This window comes from Bubalus kerabau, chromosome 9 (genome assembly GCF_029407905.1).
Source record: "Bubalus kerabau isolate K-KA32 ecotype Philippines breed swamp buffalo chromosome 9, PCC_UOA_SB_1v2, whole genome shotgun sequence".
Lineage (NCBI taxonomy): Eukaryota > Metazoa > Chordata > Mammalia > Artiodactyla > Bovidae > Bubalus > Bubalus kerabau.
Genome location: NC_073632.1, coordinates 87,726,770 through 87,746,328, shown reverse-complemented (window position 1 = coordinate 87,746,328; position 19,559 = coordinate 87,726,770). Strand labels below are relative to the sequence as shown.

The following is a 19,559-nucleotide window of genomic DNA, read 5'->3' as shown; positions in this document are numbered from 1 at the left end:
GCATGAGGTGGCCAAAGTATTGGAGTTTCAGCTTCAACATCAATCCTTCCAATGAATACTCAGGACTGATCTCCTTTAGGATGGACTGGTTGGATCTCTGCAGTTGAAGGGACTCTCAAGAGTCTTCTTCAACACCATAGTTCAAAAGCCTCAATTCTTCAGCGTTCAGCTTACTTTATAGCCCAACTCTCACATTCATACACGACTACTGGAAAAACCATAGCCTTGACTAGACAGACCTTTGTTGCCAAAGTAATGTCTCTGCTCTTTAATATGCTGTCTAGGTTGGTCATAACTTTCCTTCCAAGGAGTAAGCGTCTGTTAATTTCATGGCTACAGTCACCATCTGCAATGATTTTGGAGCCCAAAAAAATAAAGTCAGCCACTGTTTTCCAGTTTCCTCCTCTATTTGCCATGAAGTAATGGGACTGGATGCCATGATCTCCCAAGTATATTATACACAAAAAATTAGGGCTATATATAACCCCCATTAACACTGGACATAGCACAATGAGAATCACTTTAAAAGTACATATTCAACAAATTTACTATCACACTGATTCAAATACTGAAGTTTATAATCACAAATTACACATATTTCATGTAGATTTATTCAAAATTTTATGCCTTTTTATTTTTCAAAGCAAATAGAATTTTACAAAAAAACAACAAAAACGAGAGTAAAACTGTAGCAAAAAATCTTAACTAAAATGCACATTTAAATTTACTCTATTTTTTACAATATTTGGAATGTACACTCCAATTAGCCAAAAGATATCCAAAGTCGGCTTTCCTGGTAGCTCTGCTAGTACAGAATCTGCCTGCAATGCAGGAGAATCTGGTTCGATTCCTGGGTCAAGAATATCCCCTGGAGAAGGGATATACCACCCACTCCAGTATTCCTGGGCTTCCCTGGTGGCTCAGCTGATAAAGAATCTGCCCGCAATGAGGGAGACCTGGGTTTGATCCCTGGGTTGGGAAGATAGCCTGGAAGAGGGCATGGCAACCCACTCCAGTATTCTTGCCTGGAGAATCCCCAGGGACAGAGGAATCTGCCCACAATGAGGGAGACCTGGGTTCGATCCCTTGGTTGGGAAGATCCCTTGGGGAAGGGAAAGGCTACCCACACCAGTATTCTTTCTGCCCTGGAGACTTCCAAGGACTGTATAGTCCATGGGGTCGCAAATAATCTGACATGACTTTCACTTTCACGTTTTACTTTCATCCAAAGAAGGTATGAGCATTGACCATATAAAACCTAGTCCACCAGGGCAAGAAAAGAAGCTAATATTATCTTTTTTTGGGGGAAAAAAACCCTCTCTCTCTATATATATACAAATATATATGTTTTCGGAAGTAATTTATTTTATATAATTTCATTGAGCTGGGAGAAAGGTTTTTAAGACTAGTACAGAATCTTTCACTCAGATCAGCCAATTGTTCACATTTTATCAATCTACTTACATATGCCTGACTTCTTAGTATGCAAAATGTAAACTGCATTTTTATCAGTACTAATTTAAGTCACTCTGCCCTCTTAACCTTTCATTAAGCATTTTCCAAGATGAAAGACAATCTCATAGACAATGGTTATTAAAATCAGGAAATTTAACACTTACACAAGAGTACTATTTGATACACAGTCCCAATAAATTTTATAAATGGCCCAATGATGTCCTTGGTAGTTCCTCCCTTGGGTCTATTTTTAATAACTTAAAAAGCAAACATTAATTAGTTGTCAGGTCTTTTCAGCCTTTAATCCAGACAGCCTTTGTTATTAGTGTTTCTGGACACTGACATTTCAGTTTGGATTTGTCTGATGTTTCCTTATGATTAGGTTCAGGTTGTGAGATGTTTGTCTTTCTTATTTCAACTCATTAGGAGGCACATAGTATTAGTTGGTCCCGTTACTGGTTGTATTAGGTTTGACGACTTGGTTAAGGTGGTAATCGACAGCTTTCTCCATACTAGCTTAATATTTTTCCTTTTAAACTTAATAAATAATTTGAGGGGGAGATATTTAGATACTATCATAAACATCTTGTTCTTCACCAAATTTTATACCTACTAGTTTTAAACCCCATGAATGATTTCTAACTTTATTGTTATTTCTCTACTTCTCTTCTTATAAGTCATAACTCTACTGTAAGAAGCTTTTTCTATCCTTCCATTATTTATTTATTTCATTGTATGCTTCAGTAGGGAGCCATGAACTCTTACTTTTCAATGGGTTACCTATTAATACCATATTTTGATAGTCAAATTGTCCCTGATACAGACAGTAGGACACTTTCAAGTTGGCTTCTGGATCCTTCCGATATGTGCTTGTGATTATGTGAACCACATCTTTATTTTCTGGCAGAATAAGAAGGCCCAGCTTCATCTAGGACTTTCCCTGACCCAGCCCAAGATTCAGTCCTGTGAGCCCTGAAGGGTATTTAGAACCCAAACTCAGGCACTGCAGGTGCTCACTGTTATTGATGCATCATTGCTTCTAGGTCCTTTCAGTACAGAGATATGGGTATTATGTTTTATGCGCACGTGTACACAAATCTATGTATATACACTGCATGTACATAAACACATAGTTATTGTCTATACACATATTTTTATATATATAACTATTTAAATACATATTCTAGTTTGTCTTATTTGTATAATATATTTAAAAGCATGAGTTAATATGGACATCATCAATTCGAATCCAACACTATAACACAATCTAGTCTTCTCCCATCCCCTAATGTACCTTCCTTTCCCAGAAGTAAGAAACCCGGCTTCCTCAATATATTTACTCAATTGCACAATTCTTGAATACAGAGTATGCAGTTTTAGAATTGCCAACCAAATACCATCAAGAAAAACCAAACCTACTAATAATAGTTCAATATTCAGCATTTTTTTGGTGTGGTAAAATTGATATACCTTGCTATGTACAAATCTTAAGTGTATATAGTTTCCTGAGTTTTGACAAAAAGATTCATAAGTGTATAATGTATTCTTATCAAAATACAACACACACCAAAATACTAATTTTCTTCACTAGAATAAAATTAAATATTGTAATACTTTATATGAAGTGAATCATACAGTTTGTATTCTTCCGTTTTTTTTGCTCAGCATAACGTCTACAAAATTGAAGCATGTTTTAGGGTACATCAGTAGCACCTTTTTATACCTTAATAACAGCACAATTTATTTATCAGTTCCTCTGTTGGTGGACATTTGGGTTGTTTCCAGCTTTAGGCTATTATGAATAAAGTTCCTATGAGCATTCTTGAACAAGTCTTTTCTGGATATGTTTTCATTTCTCTTGGATAAACACTGAGGAATGGCTGGATAAAAGGTAGGTGGATGTTTAACTTTATAAAAATCAGCCAAATCTTTTCCCAAAGTGGTTATTACATCTAACATTTTCACCAAGCAATGTATGAAAGCTCTTGTTTGCACATTCTAGTCAATATTTGAGATGTAGCCAGTCTTTATTCATTTTAGTTAATCTGTTTTTAAACTATTTATCCACCAATGACTGAAAGGAGCATGTTAAAATCTCCAACTATAATTAGGATTTTTTATATATTTTGTTTATTTCTATCACTTTTTTTTCCATAAAGTTTTAAAGTCTTACTAGATACATAGACATTTATAACTGGTATCTTCTTAATGAACTGTAACAACTGACGAACAAAATCTCCCATTTTACCTCTAGTAAAACACCCTAAAATTTACCTTATCTAATATAATATGACCACTTCCAATCTTTCTAATTTAGTATATTTACATTGATTATTTTTTCATCATTTCATTTTCAAAATAAGGATGTCTCTTATAAATAGTATAAAGTTAAGGCTTGCTGTTTTATAAATCTCTACTTTTAATTTGGAGTGTTATTTCATTTACATTTATAGTATGTACTCATACAGCTGTATGTAGGCTTAAAATTTGCCATTTGTTTTATATTAGTCCTATCTATTCCTGTTTCTATTCCCTTTCTCTGCTCTCTTTTGGGTCTACCAAATATATATGTGTATAGTTACAATAATTCTTACTTAAACAGGCATATATTTATTTAAAGAAATGAAGAAAAAATATATAGTTTTATGTATCAATATTATACACTATATCATTATACTTTATTCCTTCCTATAAATTCAAGTTGTCATCTAGAATCATTTTCTTTCATCCTGAAAAGCTTCCTTTCTGCTGTTCTTTAGTTCTTTATTGCAGAACTTCTAGTCATGAATTAATTAATTTAAAAATGCCTTTTATTTTACCTTCATTATTTGAAGGTATTCAGTTCAGTTCAGTCGCTCAGTCGTGTCCAACTCTGCCACCCTTGAACCGCAGCACGCCAGGCCTCCCTGTCCATCACCAACTCCAGGAGTTTACTCAAACTCATGTCCATTGAGTCGGTAATGCCATCCAGCCATCTCATCCTCTGTCATCCCCTTCTCCTCCTGCAACCAACCCCTCCCAGCATCAGGATCTTTTCCAATGAATCAACTCTTTGCATGAGGTGGCCAAAGTACTGGAGTTTCAGCTTCAGCATCAGTCCTTCCATTGAACACCCAGGACTGATCCCCTTTAGGATGGACTGGTTGGATCTCCTTGCAGTTGAAGGGACTCTCAAGAGTCTTCTCCAATATCACAGTTCAAAAGCATCAATTCTTTGGTGCTCAGCTTTCTTCACAGTCCAACTCTCACATCCATAAATGACCACTGGAAAAACCATAGCCTTGACTAGATGGACCTTTGTTGGCAAAGTAATGTCTCTGCTTTTGAATATGCTATCTACGTTGGTCATAACTTTCCTTCCAAGGAGTAAGCGTCTTTCAATTTCATGGCTGCAATCACCATCTGTGGTGATTTTGGAGCCCCCCCAAAAAAAGTCTGACACTGTTTCCACTCTTTCCCCATCTATTTCCCATGAAGTGATGGGACCAGATGCCATGATCTTCGTTTTCTGAATGTTGAGCTTTAAGCCAACTTTTTCACTCTCCTCTTTCACTTTCATCAAGAGGCTTTTAGTTCCTTTTCACTTTCTACCATAAGGGTGGTATCATCTACATATCTGAGGTTATTGATATTTCTCCTGGCAATATTGATTCCAGCTTGTGCTTCATCCAGCCCAGCGTTTCTCATGATGTACTCTGCATAGGAGTTAAATAAGCAGGGTGACAATATACAGCCTTGACGTACTCCTTTTCCTATTTGGAGTATTACCTTCATTATTTGCTTTGCTCTACAAAGAATTCTGAGTTGTCAGGGTTTTTTGCTCATTTGTTTTTTTTTTTTTTTTTCAGTACTTTCAGTTCAGTTCAGTCACTCAGTCATGTCTGACTCTTTGCAACCCCTCTCTGCAGCACGCCAGGCTTCCCTGTCCATCACCAACCCCCGGAGCTTACTCAAACTCATGTCCATTGAGTTGGTGATGCCATCCAACCATCTCATCCTCTGTTGTCCCCTTCTCCTCCTGCCTTCAATCTTTCCCAGCATCAAGGTCTTTTCCAATGAGTTAGTTGTTTGCATCAGGTGGCCAAAGTATATTTAGTACTTTAAATATGCCAATTTCATTATCTTCTTGGCAGAATGTTTAAAAGAAAAAGAGAAATCAACCATCTTTTAAAGCACTGCTACCTTGCGTGTAATGCGTTATTTCCCAAGACTGCTCCTTCAAGATTTCTTTCTTCCATCACTGATCTTTACAGGTTGGACCATGATGCTCTTGGGTATGGTTTCTTTGTGTTTATTTTAGTAGAGATTCACTGAGCTTCTTGGATCCATAAGTATTTTTTCACCCAGTTTAGAAAGTCTATGGCCATTATTTCTTCAACACTTTCTTTCTAGTCTGTTTTGGAACTCCAACCATATATGCTGGACATCCAAATATAAAGTAATAATACATAATGCTTATTTCTGAATAAATATACCTTAATATGTAAGATTGAGTAGATAAGGATATTCTTTCTAAACACAGGACACTAGAAGATCCTCCACCAACTAAGAAAAGCAAAAACTAATGTTTGTTGAGCATTTACTATATGCTAGGTACTTTGTTAAAGGCTTTACATGAATTTTCTCCTTTAAAATCCAGGACACCTTCATGAAGCAGGCTTTATACTTTTCCTCATTTTACAGATGTGGGAACAAGTTTACATAACTCTAATAAATTATCCAAAGTCACACAGTTACAAAGTGGCATATGGAATTTTGAGGTCAATGCCTGCAGTACTCTTAACCACATTATACTAACACTGCATGCAAAACTACTCCATTCACTTACAGATAACTGAAGAGCAGATACAAGCCACTGTTCTTGGCAATTATTATCCAGAGGTGAATAAAAGAGAAATTTCTAATCTAGCCAGAGAGACAATACTACCCTCATAGATCTATTTATTATTATAATTACTAAGAATGAGACTTTCAGTATATAGTGAGAGCATGAAAATTAAGGTATGATATATGTACAAAACACATGACTTGGGGACTTCTCTGGTGGTCCAGTGATTAAGAATCTGCCTGTCAATGCAGGGGACACAGGTTTGATCCTTGGCCTGGGAAGATCCATGTTAGTTCAGTGTCAGTTCAGTTGCTCAGTCATGTTGAACTCTTTGTGACTCCATGGACTGCAGCGCGCCAGGCCTCTCTGTCCATCACCAACTCCAGGAGTTTACTCAAACTCATGTCCACTGAGTCGGTTATGCAATCCAACCATCTCATCCTCTGTTGTCCCCTTCTCCTCTTGCCTTCAACCTTTCCCAGCATCAGGGTTTTTTCAAATGAATCAGTTCTTTGCATTAGGTAGCCAAAGTATTGGAGCTTCAGCTTCAGCATCAGTCCTTCTAATGAACACTCAGGACTGATCTCCTTTAGGATGGACTGGTTGGATCTCCTTGCAGTTGAAGGGACTCTCAAGAGTCTTCTCCAACACCACAGTTCAAAAGCATCAGTTCTTCAGCGCTCAGCTTTCTTTAGAGTCCAACTCTCAGATCCATACATGACTACCGGAAGAACCATAGCTTTGACTAGACGGACCTCTGTTGGCAAAGGAAGGTCTCTGCTTTTTAATATGCTGTCTAGGTTGGTCATAACTTTTCTTCCAAGGGGTAAGTGTCTTTTAATTTCATGGCTGCAGTCACCATCTGCAGTGATTTTGGAGCTCAAAAAAATGAAGTCTGTCATATGCCACAAAGATCTGTCATATGAAGATCTATATGCCACAGGTCAACTAAGCCCATGTACCACAACTACTGAGCCCAAGTGCCTAGAGCCCATGCTATGCAACAAGACAAGAAGGCTCTGCCATGAGAAGCCCAGCATGGCAATGAAGAGTAACCCTACCTCTCTCCCCAAGTAGAGAAAGCCTGCATGCAGCAATGAAGACCCAACACGGCCAATAAAAACAAAAAAAGATAAACTCATGATTTTGTAAGGAGATGCATTTCTCCTGATCTACCATGGTTTTCCAGGCTAGCAATAATTCCAAACTTTCCACTGCAAATGAATACCTTAAACAGACCATCTCCTTTGAAGCCAGCTATTCATGTACATGATCATCCTAGTTATGTTGCAGCTCTGTTTTTTAAGTAGGGAGAGTTCCAGATTGAAATATAAACAGGATTCTCTAGGAGCTCCAACAGAGGAATGTAGATTAGCGCCAATCAAAATATGGTCCGAGAACCAGAGCTGGCTCGCAAACTGTTTACCAGTTTTGTGACAAGATAGTACAGAAATTGAGACCATTTAGCACACAAAACAAATCTGGCTTGTATTTTATGCGTCTTCTTAAAGTGTTATTTTTCTAGGTAATCATAACTTGTATTTTACAAAACAATCAGTCTGCAACAGAATGGCTATTAAAAAGAAAAAAAAAAAGAGGCTGGACCTTTATCACAGAGAGTTTGTGAATACTGCATTGGGGCATAGCATCTGGGCATAAGGAACTTATATTTTCTGAGTCTGTTTTCTCACTGTAATTCAGGGTTGTGAAAGTGAAAAAAGTGTCTAAGTACAGTGCCAGACAAATGGCAGGAGTATATCCCTTTACTGTATTTTGCCCGTACTACACCATATAGCATCACAATCAGTTATTCTGCTTCTCTTTCCAAGTTGGAACACAAACCCCATGAGGGCAGGAAAACATACCATTTGATTCCCTCAAATTAGCAGAAATTCAACAGATAAAGGCAAAATGGTATCTGCTCCTCAAACATGGCTACAAGTGAAATAAACCTAAAATACAATAAAAGGAAGTCTATCAACGCTGGCCATAAGTAGTTAACACAAGATGTTCAAGTAGGAATATAACCTATTTATGGTTTGAACATTGCTTGCTTCAAAACAGAAAAGTAAAAAATTTAACATATACTCTGGTGACTCTATACCTAAAACTGGGTCACTGATTCCAAGACAGCTATAGGAATGGTAAAAGTTTACATGACTATAAATTTAATCAAATTCTGAGATGGAATTATATAAAGCACAGTTAAAAGAGTTAAATGAAAGTTGCTCAGTCATGTCTGACTCTTTGGGACACCATGGACTATACAGTCTGTGGAATTCTCCAGGCCAGAATACTGGAGTGGGTAGCCTTTCCCTTCTCCAGGGGATCTTCCCAACGCAGGGATTGAACCCAGGTCTCTCGCATTGCAGGTGGATTCTTTACCAGCTGAGCCACAGGGAAGCCCAACAATACTGGAGTGGGTTGCCTATCTCTTCTCCAGGGGATCTTCCTGACCATGTAATTGAACCAGGGTCTACCAAACAAATAGGAGAGCTTAGAAACAGAATAGCAACAGATAAAGTATTTTTTTTTTAAAGCTAAAGACTAAAGAAAACGTAGACTTTAAAAATTTGGGGCAACTATGAATACTGACATGAAATTAAAAGGAAAAAAAGTCAGAAAATAGACCAAGAAAGATTATATCTATTGCATTTTATAAGAATTATGAAAGAAGTTCTGTGCAAGCAAGTCTGAACCTTATCTTCTTTTATAGATAGAAAAATGAAAAATGAAACTATAGCAACTTTTGAAATAGCTATAGCTAAACAGCTACTGAATAGCTATTGTTTTCACTCTTGAGATTTTAACCAATGTACAAATTTATAGTTACTGCCAAATACGATGTAATAGTTGAATGAGACAAAGTTCCTCCTTTGAGGATGTGCAGTATAATTATTCTAAAATACAATATATAAACCTTAAGTTAATGCATTTATAGTTTCACAATCATATAGTTAATCCCAATCATGGAAAATCTGAGAGAATGGAAAAATGCACATAAGGGCTAGAATAATGTAGCTAAGACTTGTAGAGAAGGCAAGACCTAGACAAAGCGGCTAAAAAAAAAACCAGTTTACAATGGTGAAAGTGGAGATGGTGGTAAGCAGCTTGCTCTGACAAATGTAAAAAGGGACTGGTAAGAAGTACCAAGAAGGAGCCTGGACTTGCAATACCAGGAAAGGAAAAGTCTCTGTTAGGTTCTTCACTAAAACAATGATGGAGGAGAGCATGGAAAAAGAGCCTAAAATAGGAAAATTCATTAGGTTATCTGTAGTAACATAGCTTGTGAATGACTGACCTTTAAAAAAAGGCTGAAATGTTAAATAAATTTAATTAGAAGACTTCACATCTTTATGTATAAATGCCATACAGACGGCCCTAGATGTTCACCCTGTTACCTCCTACACTGAAAGCCCCCACAATGCCACATCATGTTTCTTCTCCTTTTTTATTACTAGAGATGAGTTTTTTGCTGTCATCATTCTGGTGGCTCTACTTTTCATTATCATTTATACAACTTCTATGGGTAATTTCTCATCTCTCCTTTTGGAGCTTTTAATCAAAAACTATATTTGCTTCTCTCCTTTCCTTTTTTGTTTCCTTTCTCATCTTTGTTTTTTATTTGCCCTCTCCCATCTCTTCTTGCATGCCTGGCACGTATAATCATAGATCTGGATAGCTGCAAAGGACCTCAGAGATCTGCTCAACCATGCTTCCCATTTTATTTATAGAGGAAAAACCAATTCCAGAGAGGTAAAATGACCTCTTGGTTTGGAGTTCAGTAAGGCCTGGCTCTGACAAGTACCTTTTTGTTCTTTTAAAAATTTTCAGAGCTGATAGCAAAAAAAAAATACTATTTTTTAAACTTTAGAAAATATAATTAAAATGATTAAAGACAGCATTAAAAATTTAATGCTAATTAAATCATTATCTTGATTATAAAGATGACAAAATTAAAAGATTATTTTAAAATATACAAATAAAAATATAAGATAATCATGACTTTCCCTTCCCTATTTTTTGTTATTGTAGGCTTTAATGTTTCTCAACTAGCATTCTTTGAGAAGCAAGAGGAACAAATCTTTTTGAAGAGTTTCAGTTTTATCAAAAAACTATGAGATACTATGCAGTTAATAACCACTACATTTCCTTTATAAATGAACAAATAAGATATAGCAAGTCCTGAAAGCTACCCACAGGAGTATATGTTAAAAAAAAAATCTGCCTACCTGAAATCCTTAAACTCATTCTTTTCCCACCTTTCTGTTTCCTGTCTTTATCTCTGCTAGTGTTTTTAAAGTACAGAATGAACTGAAGTGAAAGTTGAAAGGAGGGAATGAGTTACAACTGTTATAAGTAACAGTTATAACTGTTATAAGTTAAAACATCTCATGGGATTAATAGCTATTCTGAAATAAGAAATGTTCCAATAGTTTGCATCTTGATTTGGGCATCAAGTGCTTAAAACATAAATTAGTAAATACAAGCCTTAGATTTCCTCAGACAACAATGAGAACCTACAACTGAGAGTTAACGCCGGTGACCACCTTATTTATCTGTTTTGGTAGCAGCTGCTAAAGTGGAGCACTGTTTACAATTCTAACACTTTAAATCATTCTTTTGAAAAAGCTATTACCTCAGTGATAATGATGGAGATGCCATTTCTAGAAAAGGAAAATGATCGAACAAAACAACACTAAAAGTAAGAGAAAACAGAATTTGAAACTAGGGTGATCAAACTGGTTGGCTGGGGGATTATGTTACTGATGCATGGACAATCTTGCCAGTATTTTACTTTCCTTGTCAATCTTCAATCATGGCCAAAAACCCACTCACTAGTCATGTTAAGGATAAGATCGTGTAATAATGGATATGAAAAATGTCAGTACTGTATGCCAAAGAAATTATAATTTTTGATATATACAACTTTCACTGGATATACAAATTTTGCATGCTGTAACAAACATATGTAAGGCAGTGAAAAGTACCTACTTATATGTACACATTAATTGTGTGTACATTCCTTTTCTAATTAAAATGCAGGATTTACATGAAGACACAAAGAATAAATCTCAGCCCAATAAAATAACTTCAGGGACTTCCTTTCCATGCTGTCCCTACAAGCCTAATTTTCTCCATACTATTTCAGACCCCTCCTGATTTCTTGATCCTTTAACCACCAAAACAGATGTTGATTTCCTACTTTAGTGCATATGCAAGACAAAGGAAGTATGTAGTAAGTTAAGTGATGAGATAGGGAAAGAAAATAGCATAAAAACTTTGGGGAAATGTCCCTTTCATGCTGATACTACATTCATTCTTTAGTATCCTCAGTATCTAAACAAATCTTCCCCAACTCCTCTTGAAGTCCTATCAGGTAGTCCTGGCTTTAGCTGCTGCTGCTGCTAAGTTGCTTCAGTCATGTCTGACTCTGTGCAACCCCATAGACGGTAGCCCACCAGGCTCCCCCATTCCTGGGATTTTCCAGGTAAGAACACTGGAGTGGGTCGCCATTTCCTTCTCCAATGCATGAAAGTGGAAAGTGAAAGTGAAGTCGCTCAGTTGTGTCCGACTCTTTGCGACCCCCTGGACTGCAGCCTACCAGGCTCCTCCGCCCATGGGATTTTCCAGCCAGGAGTACTGGAGTGGGTTGCCACTACCTTCTCCGGCTTTAGCTACTACGTTCAAATAACTAAGGAGGCTGTTCCTTGTTAAGGGTTCTTCAGTTCAGTCGCTCAGTCGTGTCCGACTTTTGCAACCCCATGGACTGCAGTACACCACGCTTCCCTGTCCATCACCAACTCCTAGAGCTTGTTCAAATTCATGTCTATTGAGTTGGTGATGTGATCCAACCATCTCATCCTCTTTTGTCCCCTTCTCCTCTTGCTTTCAATCATTCCCAGCATCAGGGTCTTTTCAAGTCAGTCAGTTCTTCGCATCAGGTGGCCAAAGTATTGGAGTTTCAGCTTCAGTATCAGCCCTTCCAAAGAATATTCAGGACTGATTTCCTTTAGAATGGACAGGTTGGATCTCCTTGCTGTCCAAGGGACTCTCAAGAGTCTTCTCCAAAATCACAGTTCAAAAGCATCAGTTCTTCGGTGCTCAGCTTTCTTTAGAGTTCAACTCTCACACCCATACATGACTACTGGAAGAACCATAGCTTTGACTAGACAGACCTTTGTTGGCAAAGTGTCTCTGCTTTTTAATATGCTGTCTAGGTTGGTCATAACTTTTCTTCCAAGGGGTAAGTGTCTTTTAATTTCATGGCTGCAGTCACCATTTGCAGTGATTTTGGAGCCCCCTCCAAAAAAAATCTGTTACTGTTTCCATTGTTTCCCCATCTATTTGCCATGAAGTGATGGGACTGGATGCCATGATCTTAGTTTTTTGAATGTTGAGCTTTAAGCCAACTTTTCCACTCTCCTCTTTCACTTTCATCAAGAGGCTCTTTAGTTTTTCTTCACTTTCTGCCATTAGGGTTGTGTCATCTGTGTATCTGAGGTTATTGATATTTCTCCCAGCAATCTTGATTCCAGCTTTTGCTTCATCCAGCCCGGCTTTCTCATGATGTACTCTGTATATAAGTTAAATAAGCAGAGTAACAATATACAGCCTTGACATACTCTTTTCCTGATTTGGAACCAGTTCGTTGTTTCATGTTTGGTTCTAACTGTTGCTTCTTGACCTTCATACAGATTTCTCAAGAGGCAGGTAAGGTGGTCTGGTATTCCCTTCTCTTGAAAAATTTTCCACAGTTTGTTGTGATCCACACAGTCAAAGGCTTTGGCATAGTCAATAAAGCAGAAGTAGATGTTTTTCTGGAACTCCCTTGCTTTTTCGATGATCCAATGGATGATGGCAATTTGATCTCTCATCCTCTGCCTTTTCTAAATCCAGCCTGAACATCTGGAAGTTCATGGTTCATATATTTTTGAAACCTGGCATGGAGAATTTTGAGCATTACCTTGCTAGCATATGAAATGAGTGCAATTGTGCAGCAGTTTGAGCATTCTCTGGCACTGCCTTTCTTTGGGATTGGAATGAAAACTGACCTTTTCCAGTCCTGTGGCCGCTGCTGAGTTTTCCAAATTTGCTGGCATATTGAGTGCAGCACTTTCACAGCATCATCTCTTCGGATTTGAAAGAGCTCAACTGTAGTTCCATCACCTTCACTAGCTTTGTTTGTAGTGAGCTTTCTAAGGCCCACTTGACCTCACATTCCAGGATGTCTGGCTCTAGTACCTAAATGTAAACTTAGATTCTTTTTTCTTTTGAAATACAGATGAATTACATGCTAAATAGAGACATTTATATGTCTGTTAATTAAAGCAAAAACAAAGCAAAATCTCCATTACTCAGTTAAGATTTGTGAACATTTTGTTCTTTTTCCTGTATCTGTCACTTTTATTGTCTGGGTTCCCTACTGTTGGCAGTTATAACTTCATGGAACTGTGTGTGTGCTTCTGAGATATGTGGGTAAAAGCAGCTCCTCCAAGTAAGAAGTAGGAGACGCCTCTCAGAAGGAAGAGACACTCAGAAGGATATGGCAAACCAATCTGCTACTTTGCCTCATTATGACGTTCTCTTCTGACATCTGACATTTCCATCCTCTTCTCTCATTGTATTTCTTTATTCACTTCTTCCTCTAGCCTTTTACATGCAGGTGTTTATCAGGATGTTTATCTAACCATATTCTCTTTCAAAACTATCTTCTTAACCTGAGAGTTTGTCTACTCTCCTGACTCGAATTTTCACCTCTCTTTTGCATATTTCTTGTCTTTTGATTCCAAGAGTCTTGTGGCAATTTATTTTTGGTTGGTATACCTGCACTTCAAATTTTAAATCTAAGTTTAAACATATTATTATTCCTCAGGTCAAAGACAACCCACTTTGTATGAAGTTCCACAGTAATCATTAACTAGTTCTTTTGCTCAAAGTATAGCTCTTTATTTAAAAAAGTCCCCTTACTGAAGATGCCAGTCTTTTTATCATCTGTCTAATCTGGCTTATGACTTACTTTTCTAATCAGGTCTCTTTTTCTCCTTCACCCACCTGGTACTCTCCAAAAAAATCCCATGGACAGAGGAGCCTGGTGGCCTACAGTCCATGGGGTCACAAAGAGTCGGACATGACTGGGCAACTAAACAACAACAACAATGCATACTAGTAAAACAGGAAAAAAAATCTAGATAAACAGTAACAGGAGATGGGAGCAGAAATGGAGCCAAGCAGTGGATTTATAGAACCTATAAAATATAAGTAAATGAGAAGCATCTCTGATTTTCACACTCCAAGTTTCAGTTTTCTATTATATCCAGTACTTCTCTATTTCAAGAAAATCTGACAGAAGTGGCCCTCAATGAGCATTGCCCCACATCCTAGAGGGTGTTTGGAAATATCTGCTGGTGGTTTCCAGTCATCTGACTGATGGAGGAATGCTCCGTGGGCAAGGGTCAGGGATGCTTTGAAATAAAAGGGACAGTCACACTCAGTACAAGGTGTCCCTCATTTAGCAGTTTTGAACTGTACTGCACATTTCTGCCAACTCAAAAACTTAGCTTATGATCATCAACCCTAGAGCTTCACTTCATTTTACATATAAACAAAGAATGTTTTGCACAGTTTTGATATACTGTTTTATGAAAATGTAAACTATCTCATAGATTGGTTTGTTTGGAACTTTACTCTGAACAGCTAACCATTTTGAAAAAAAATCATTTTTCATAAAAAGCAATCTCTCCAGAGATTTCAAATCACTAATAACACATTCCTCTATCAGTCTCATTTATAACTCCCTTTTCTTCTTTCTCTTTCTAAATTAATCTCTTTCCTCTCAGAAAACAATTTTTCCATGTGAATGGTAAAGCCCACTACAGTGAAAACAACACTGAACTAATGGCAGTAAGTTCATCACTTAGCCTCAATTTGCTCATACATAAAATGAATATGTGCTCAACTTATTTCAAAGTGGTTCTGAGAAACAAACTGATAAAATGGATAGGAAGTAACTCGTAAAATATCAAGTTGTATATGCATTTTACAATAGAAACAAATCTCTAACAATAGTATTTCTGGCAAGAAACAAAATAGGGGGGAAAAAACAGTCCTAAAAAGTTTCTGTCTCCAGTAATGTTTACCAAATAAATACATTTAACAGCATCAAGGATCAGTAATATTTAAAAACTCAATAAAATAAAACGATGAACCTGGGGTTCAGAGACCAATATAGTAGCCATTCACTCACTAAAGTGTTAAATGCATGCTGGATTTAAAGCACCTACTACAAAAAAAGAACATTTATTGTTAAAAAATAATTTCACCTTTTGTTTTTAACTTTTTAAAATGTAGCTAGCAGACAATTGAAAATTACACGTTTTGCTTTTACTACACTTCTGATGGACAAGTGCTCTAAATAAACAATGCAATAACAAAACTAATAAAAAGCAACCAATACTGATCTCTAGCTAATAAGGCAATAAAGAATATACACTCACTTCATCAGTGAGTTCTCCAAACACTGTTATGACATCTATTAAAAGACTTGCTGTATAGAAGGACTTGATCATGTTTCTGGAAGAGAAAAGAGAGTTCATCTAATTTAAATGAAAAATGTAAGATGCATAATTAGACTTGTAGCTACAAGAAAAAAAATTCCAATGTTTTAAAAAGCACTCTGAAGTTCATGTTTTCAATAAAATCAGATTTTAGGAACACAATGGAGCTCCTTCTGTAATCTGTATTAGCAGGAAGTGACAACACATATTACAGGTGAATATGGTACAATAAGGTTTTCACAATATGCTTTTCATTTTAGAAAATGTAGTGGCAATACTATCTGAATCGATATTATGCTACGTGTATTTCTTGGTATTTAAGTTTTACTATAATGACAAATCATTTGAATCGGTGGGGTTGGAAATTTTTAAAATCAGTATCACAGAACCAGGATGTTTTGGCTAATAGTAACTCAGATTTTATTAACTGCTAAAGAATGGCTAGTGAGAGTGTATTTATCAAGAAAATGAATCTGCTCTGGGTACTTGTCTTTCAGCCATGTTATCTAAAAAGCCAGGATCATTCTTGTAACCCACACTTATTCTAAGATTCAAAAAAAAAACCCCAAAACAAACACCTAAATCATTAATCAGGAATCCTTGAACTTATTAAGAAAAAAACTGGATAAATTCTGGTTATACAGTACTAAAACTTGTCCTTTTTATTTGATCTTTCTTTACTTACTTGTGAAATCTCCCAGCACGATCTTCATTATCTGCATACAAAAACATTTTCAAAGCGTAATTCTCCAAATGTGCAGAACCAACTATTTCTTGAGTAATAGCTTCATTATCACCCAACTGTTTCTTAAGCTAAAATGAAATGAGATATAGAACTTATGATTTTGGACTCTGAGAAGCATATACCAAGTACAAGAAATCCTAATAATCAAATCCAATGTTTACAAAAATTTGAAGAAAGATACTCATGATAACCTGAAAGTATAATTTAGTTCTAAATATCAAAACGTGTGTGAGCATGCTAAGTTGTGTTCGCCTCTTTGCCATCTTATGGACTACAGCCCACCAGGCTCCTCTATCCGTGGGATTCTCCAGGCAAGAATACTAGAGTGGGTTGCTATTTCCTCCTCCAGGGGATCTTCCTGACCGAGGGATCAAACCTGCATCTTCTGTGTCTCCTGCATTGGCAGGTGAATTCTTTACCATTGAGCCACCTGGGAAGCCAAAATATCAAAATAATAAAGAGCCAAAAAAAAGATAACATGCCCAACTATCTATGTAAAGCATCAGATAAATATGTCAAATGTACAAGAAAAATGGAGTTAAGAAATTCTTTCCTAGCCATATAATTTAAATGTTTAATTTACTCCTATTTCAATATCTCCTATCAAATATAGAAAAATACAATGAGAAGGATCATTATATCGTAAAAAGTATCTCTCAGAGCACACTGTTAAATTTAGCCAAACATACACCTCAAATCAACACAATTTATACCCATGTAAACTTCCAGTCAGTACATCCCTTTCCTACACACAGAAAAAGTATTTTAAAAACAACAAATTAAATTCCTATATTTTACTGAGACTGTCATATTGGAATAAAATGACCTTCTAGAATATTAGATCTGAATATCACACTATTGTAAAGAACATTATAAAGAATTAAATTTAAAAAAGCCACAGAATTTTTCATAAAATCATCAAAGTAAATATTCTCATAATTATGGCCTGGAAGAGACTGAATATTGGAATTTAAGGACATCTGGGCATCCTTACCCCCAACAAAAACAGGAAAAAAAAGTCCCACATGTAACACTAGTTTACTGTATCCACATTGTGAAATAATTTAATTGGAGAGGCAATTTATTTCTAGAAAAATTTAGTGGGAGTATGCCATTTAATCTCATCCTCAACATAAAATATCTGGCAGCAATAACATAATATACCTGAAGTGTACCAACTATTGGAGAAGGCAATGGCACCCCACTCCAGTACTCTTGCCTGGAAAATCCCATGGATGGAGGAGCCTGGTAGGCTGCAGTCCATGGGGTCGCGAAGAGTCGGACACGACTGAGCGACTTCATTTTCACTTTTCACTTTCACGCATTGGAGAAGGAAATGGCAACCCACTCCAGTGTTCTTGCCTGGAGAATCCCAGGGACGGGGGAGCCTGGTGGGCTGCTGTCTATGGGGTTGCACAGAGTCGGACACGACTAAAGCGACTTAGCAGCAGCAGCAGCAGTACCAACTATTAACATTATAATACAAGCAGATACGTTCTCACCATGGAATAAACTTCCTTGTTATTTAATGTAGATAATAAGAAATTCCTGGTAAGTCCCTTTATAAATGTGATTTTACATTTTGTGTATTATAAAGAACCATTTAAGTTTTGTCTTATCCATAAGCTATTGTTATTTCACCTATTATTGTTAAGCTATAAAATTAATAGAGGTTTATTCTATATTAATGTTTGTAAGAGATGGTATTTTACTAAGTATTACTACCTGTCAGACACGTTATTTCATCCACCTCCTAACCTCACTCCCCAAGAGTACTCCAACTTTTCCTGCATTCACAGAAGCAGCGTTAGAAGCAGAAGGCCAGACAGGTTCCAAGGGCAGCTGAGTGGTCATCAGTGGTGCCACCAGGCCTACCTTGGGTGGACAACAGCAGAAGATGACAGGGTTCTGGCTCAGAAGGTCAGACACCCATACCAGGTTAGAAAGAACACTCTTATCCATGGCTGCTTCATACAACTAAGACTTTGATCTGAATAACTTTCAACATTTATAAAAGGTTCTGGACTGACTGGTATAAGTGTTTTGATTTTTAATGTTTAAGTTTTGTTTCTCTAAACAAAATAATGCAACTGGTCAAATAAATATTTAGGTTTCTAATTCTCTTATTAGTCATTCAGTTGTGTCTGACTCTTTGTGACCCCATGGATTGTAGCCCACCAGCTCCCCTGTCCAAGGGACTCTCCAGGCAAGAATACTGGAGTGGGTTGCCATGCCCTCCTCCAGGGGATCTTCCCAACCCAGGGAGGAGATGAAGCAAAGAGTAGACCTTGACACTGTTAAAAAAGAGACTGGGAGGCACAGGGTGGAGCCCCTATTACTAAGTGAGGTTATTATAGTTTAGCATTGCCTTCCTGATGTATTGATACCCAATCAAATCCATTCAGTTTTCCCTGGATTGGTGCTTCTGCACAATCTGTGATGTTACATCATAGTTCAACATGATTCATTAGTCACCTACCACATTTCTGCTAGCAGAGGAGAATGCCTGGACCATAAGAATATCCTGTCACAGGACTAAGAGTGGGAGGAAGAGACAATAGGAAACTTGCCTCGTTGTCTTTTTCACTAAATAGCCCATTTCTTTTTTTTGATGTGCCTTGTGGCATGTGGGATCTCAGTTCCCTCACCAGGGATCAAACCCACCCCTCATGCAGTAGAAGAGCAGAGTCTTAACCACCTGACTGCCAGGGAGGTCCCCCATTTTATAAGAGCTATTTTAAATAAGAGCTATTTAAGAATTTCTAATCAATCATCCTTGTGAGTGCATGAAGGAAGGTTAAAAATGATTCATTGCTTATGAAAGAATGATTCAAAGGTCTACAATAACCTGGAACAAGAAATAATGTATAGGCAAAGATATTGAAACCAACTTTTCCTTCAACTCCCTAAGCACTATAATGTAAATGTAAAAAAAACTGTCTAATTTTTCCTCAGCTATAATGACACTGCTGAT

The 19,559-nt window shown here is 37.0% G+C and overlaps 1 protein-coding gene across 2 annotated transcripts in view; it reads right to left on the bottom strand.

The window, feature by feature from the left end:
* Window positions 1-19,559, bottom strand: part of VTA1 (vesicle trafficking 1) — a 70,732-nt gene that overhangs the window by 30,832 nt on the left and 20,341 nt on the right. For both annotated transcript variants that reach the window (XM_055535774.1, XM_055535773.1), the window contains exons 3-4: window positions 16,526-16,653; window positions 15,781-15,856 (exon numbers count right to left, since the gene is read on the bottom strand). In XM_055535774.1, coding sequence (XP_055391749.1) covers window positions 15,781-15,856; window positions 16,526-16,653 — 204 coding nt within the window. The remainder of the gene's footprint in view (window positions 1-15,780; window positions 15,857-16,525; window positions 16,654-19,559) is intronic.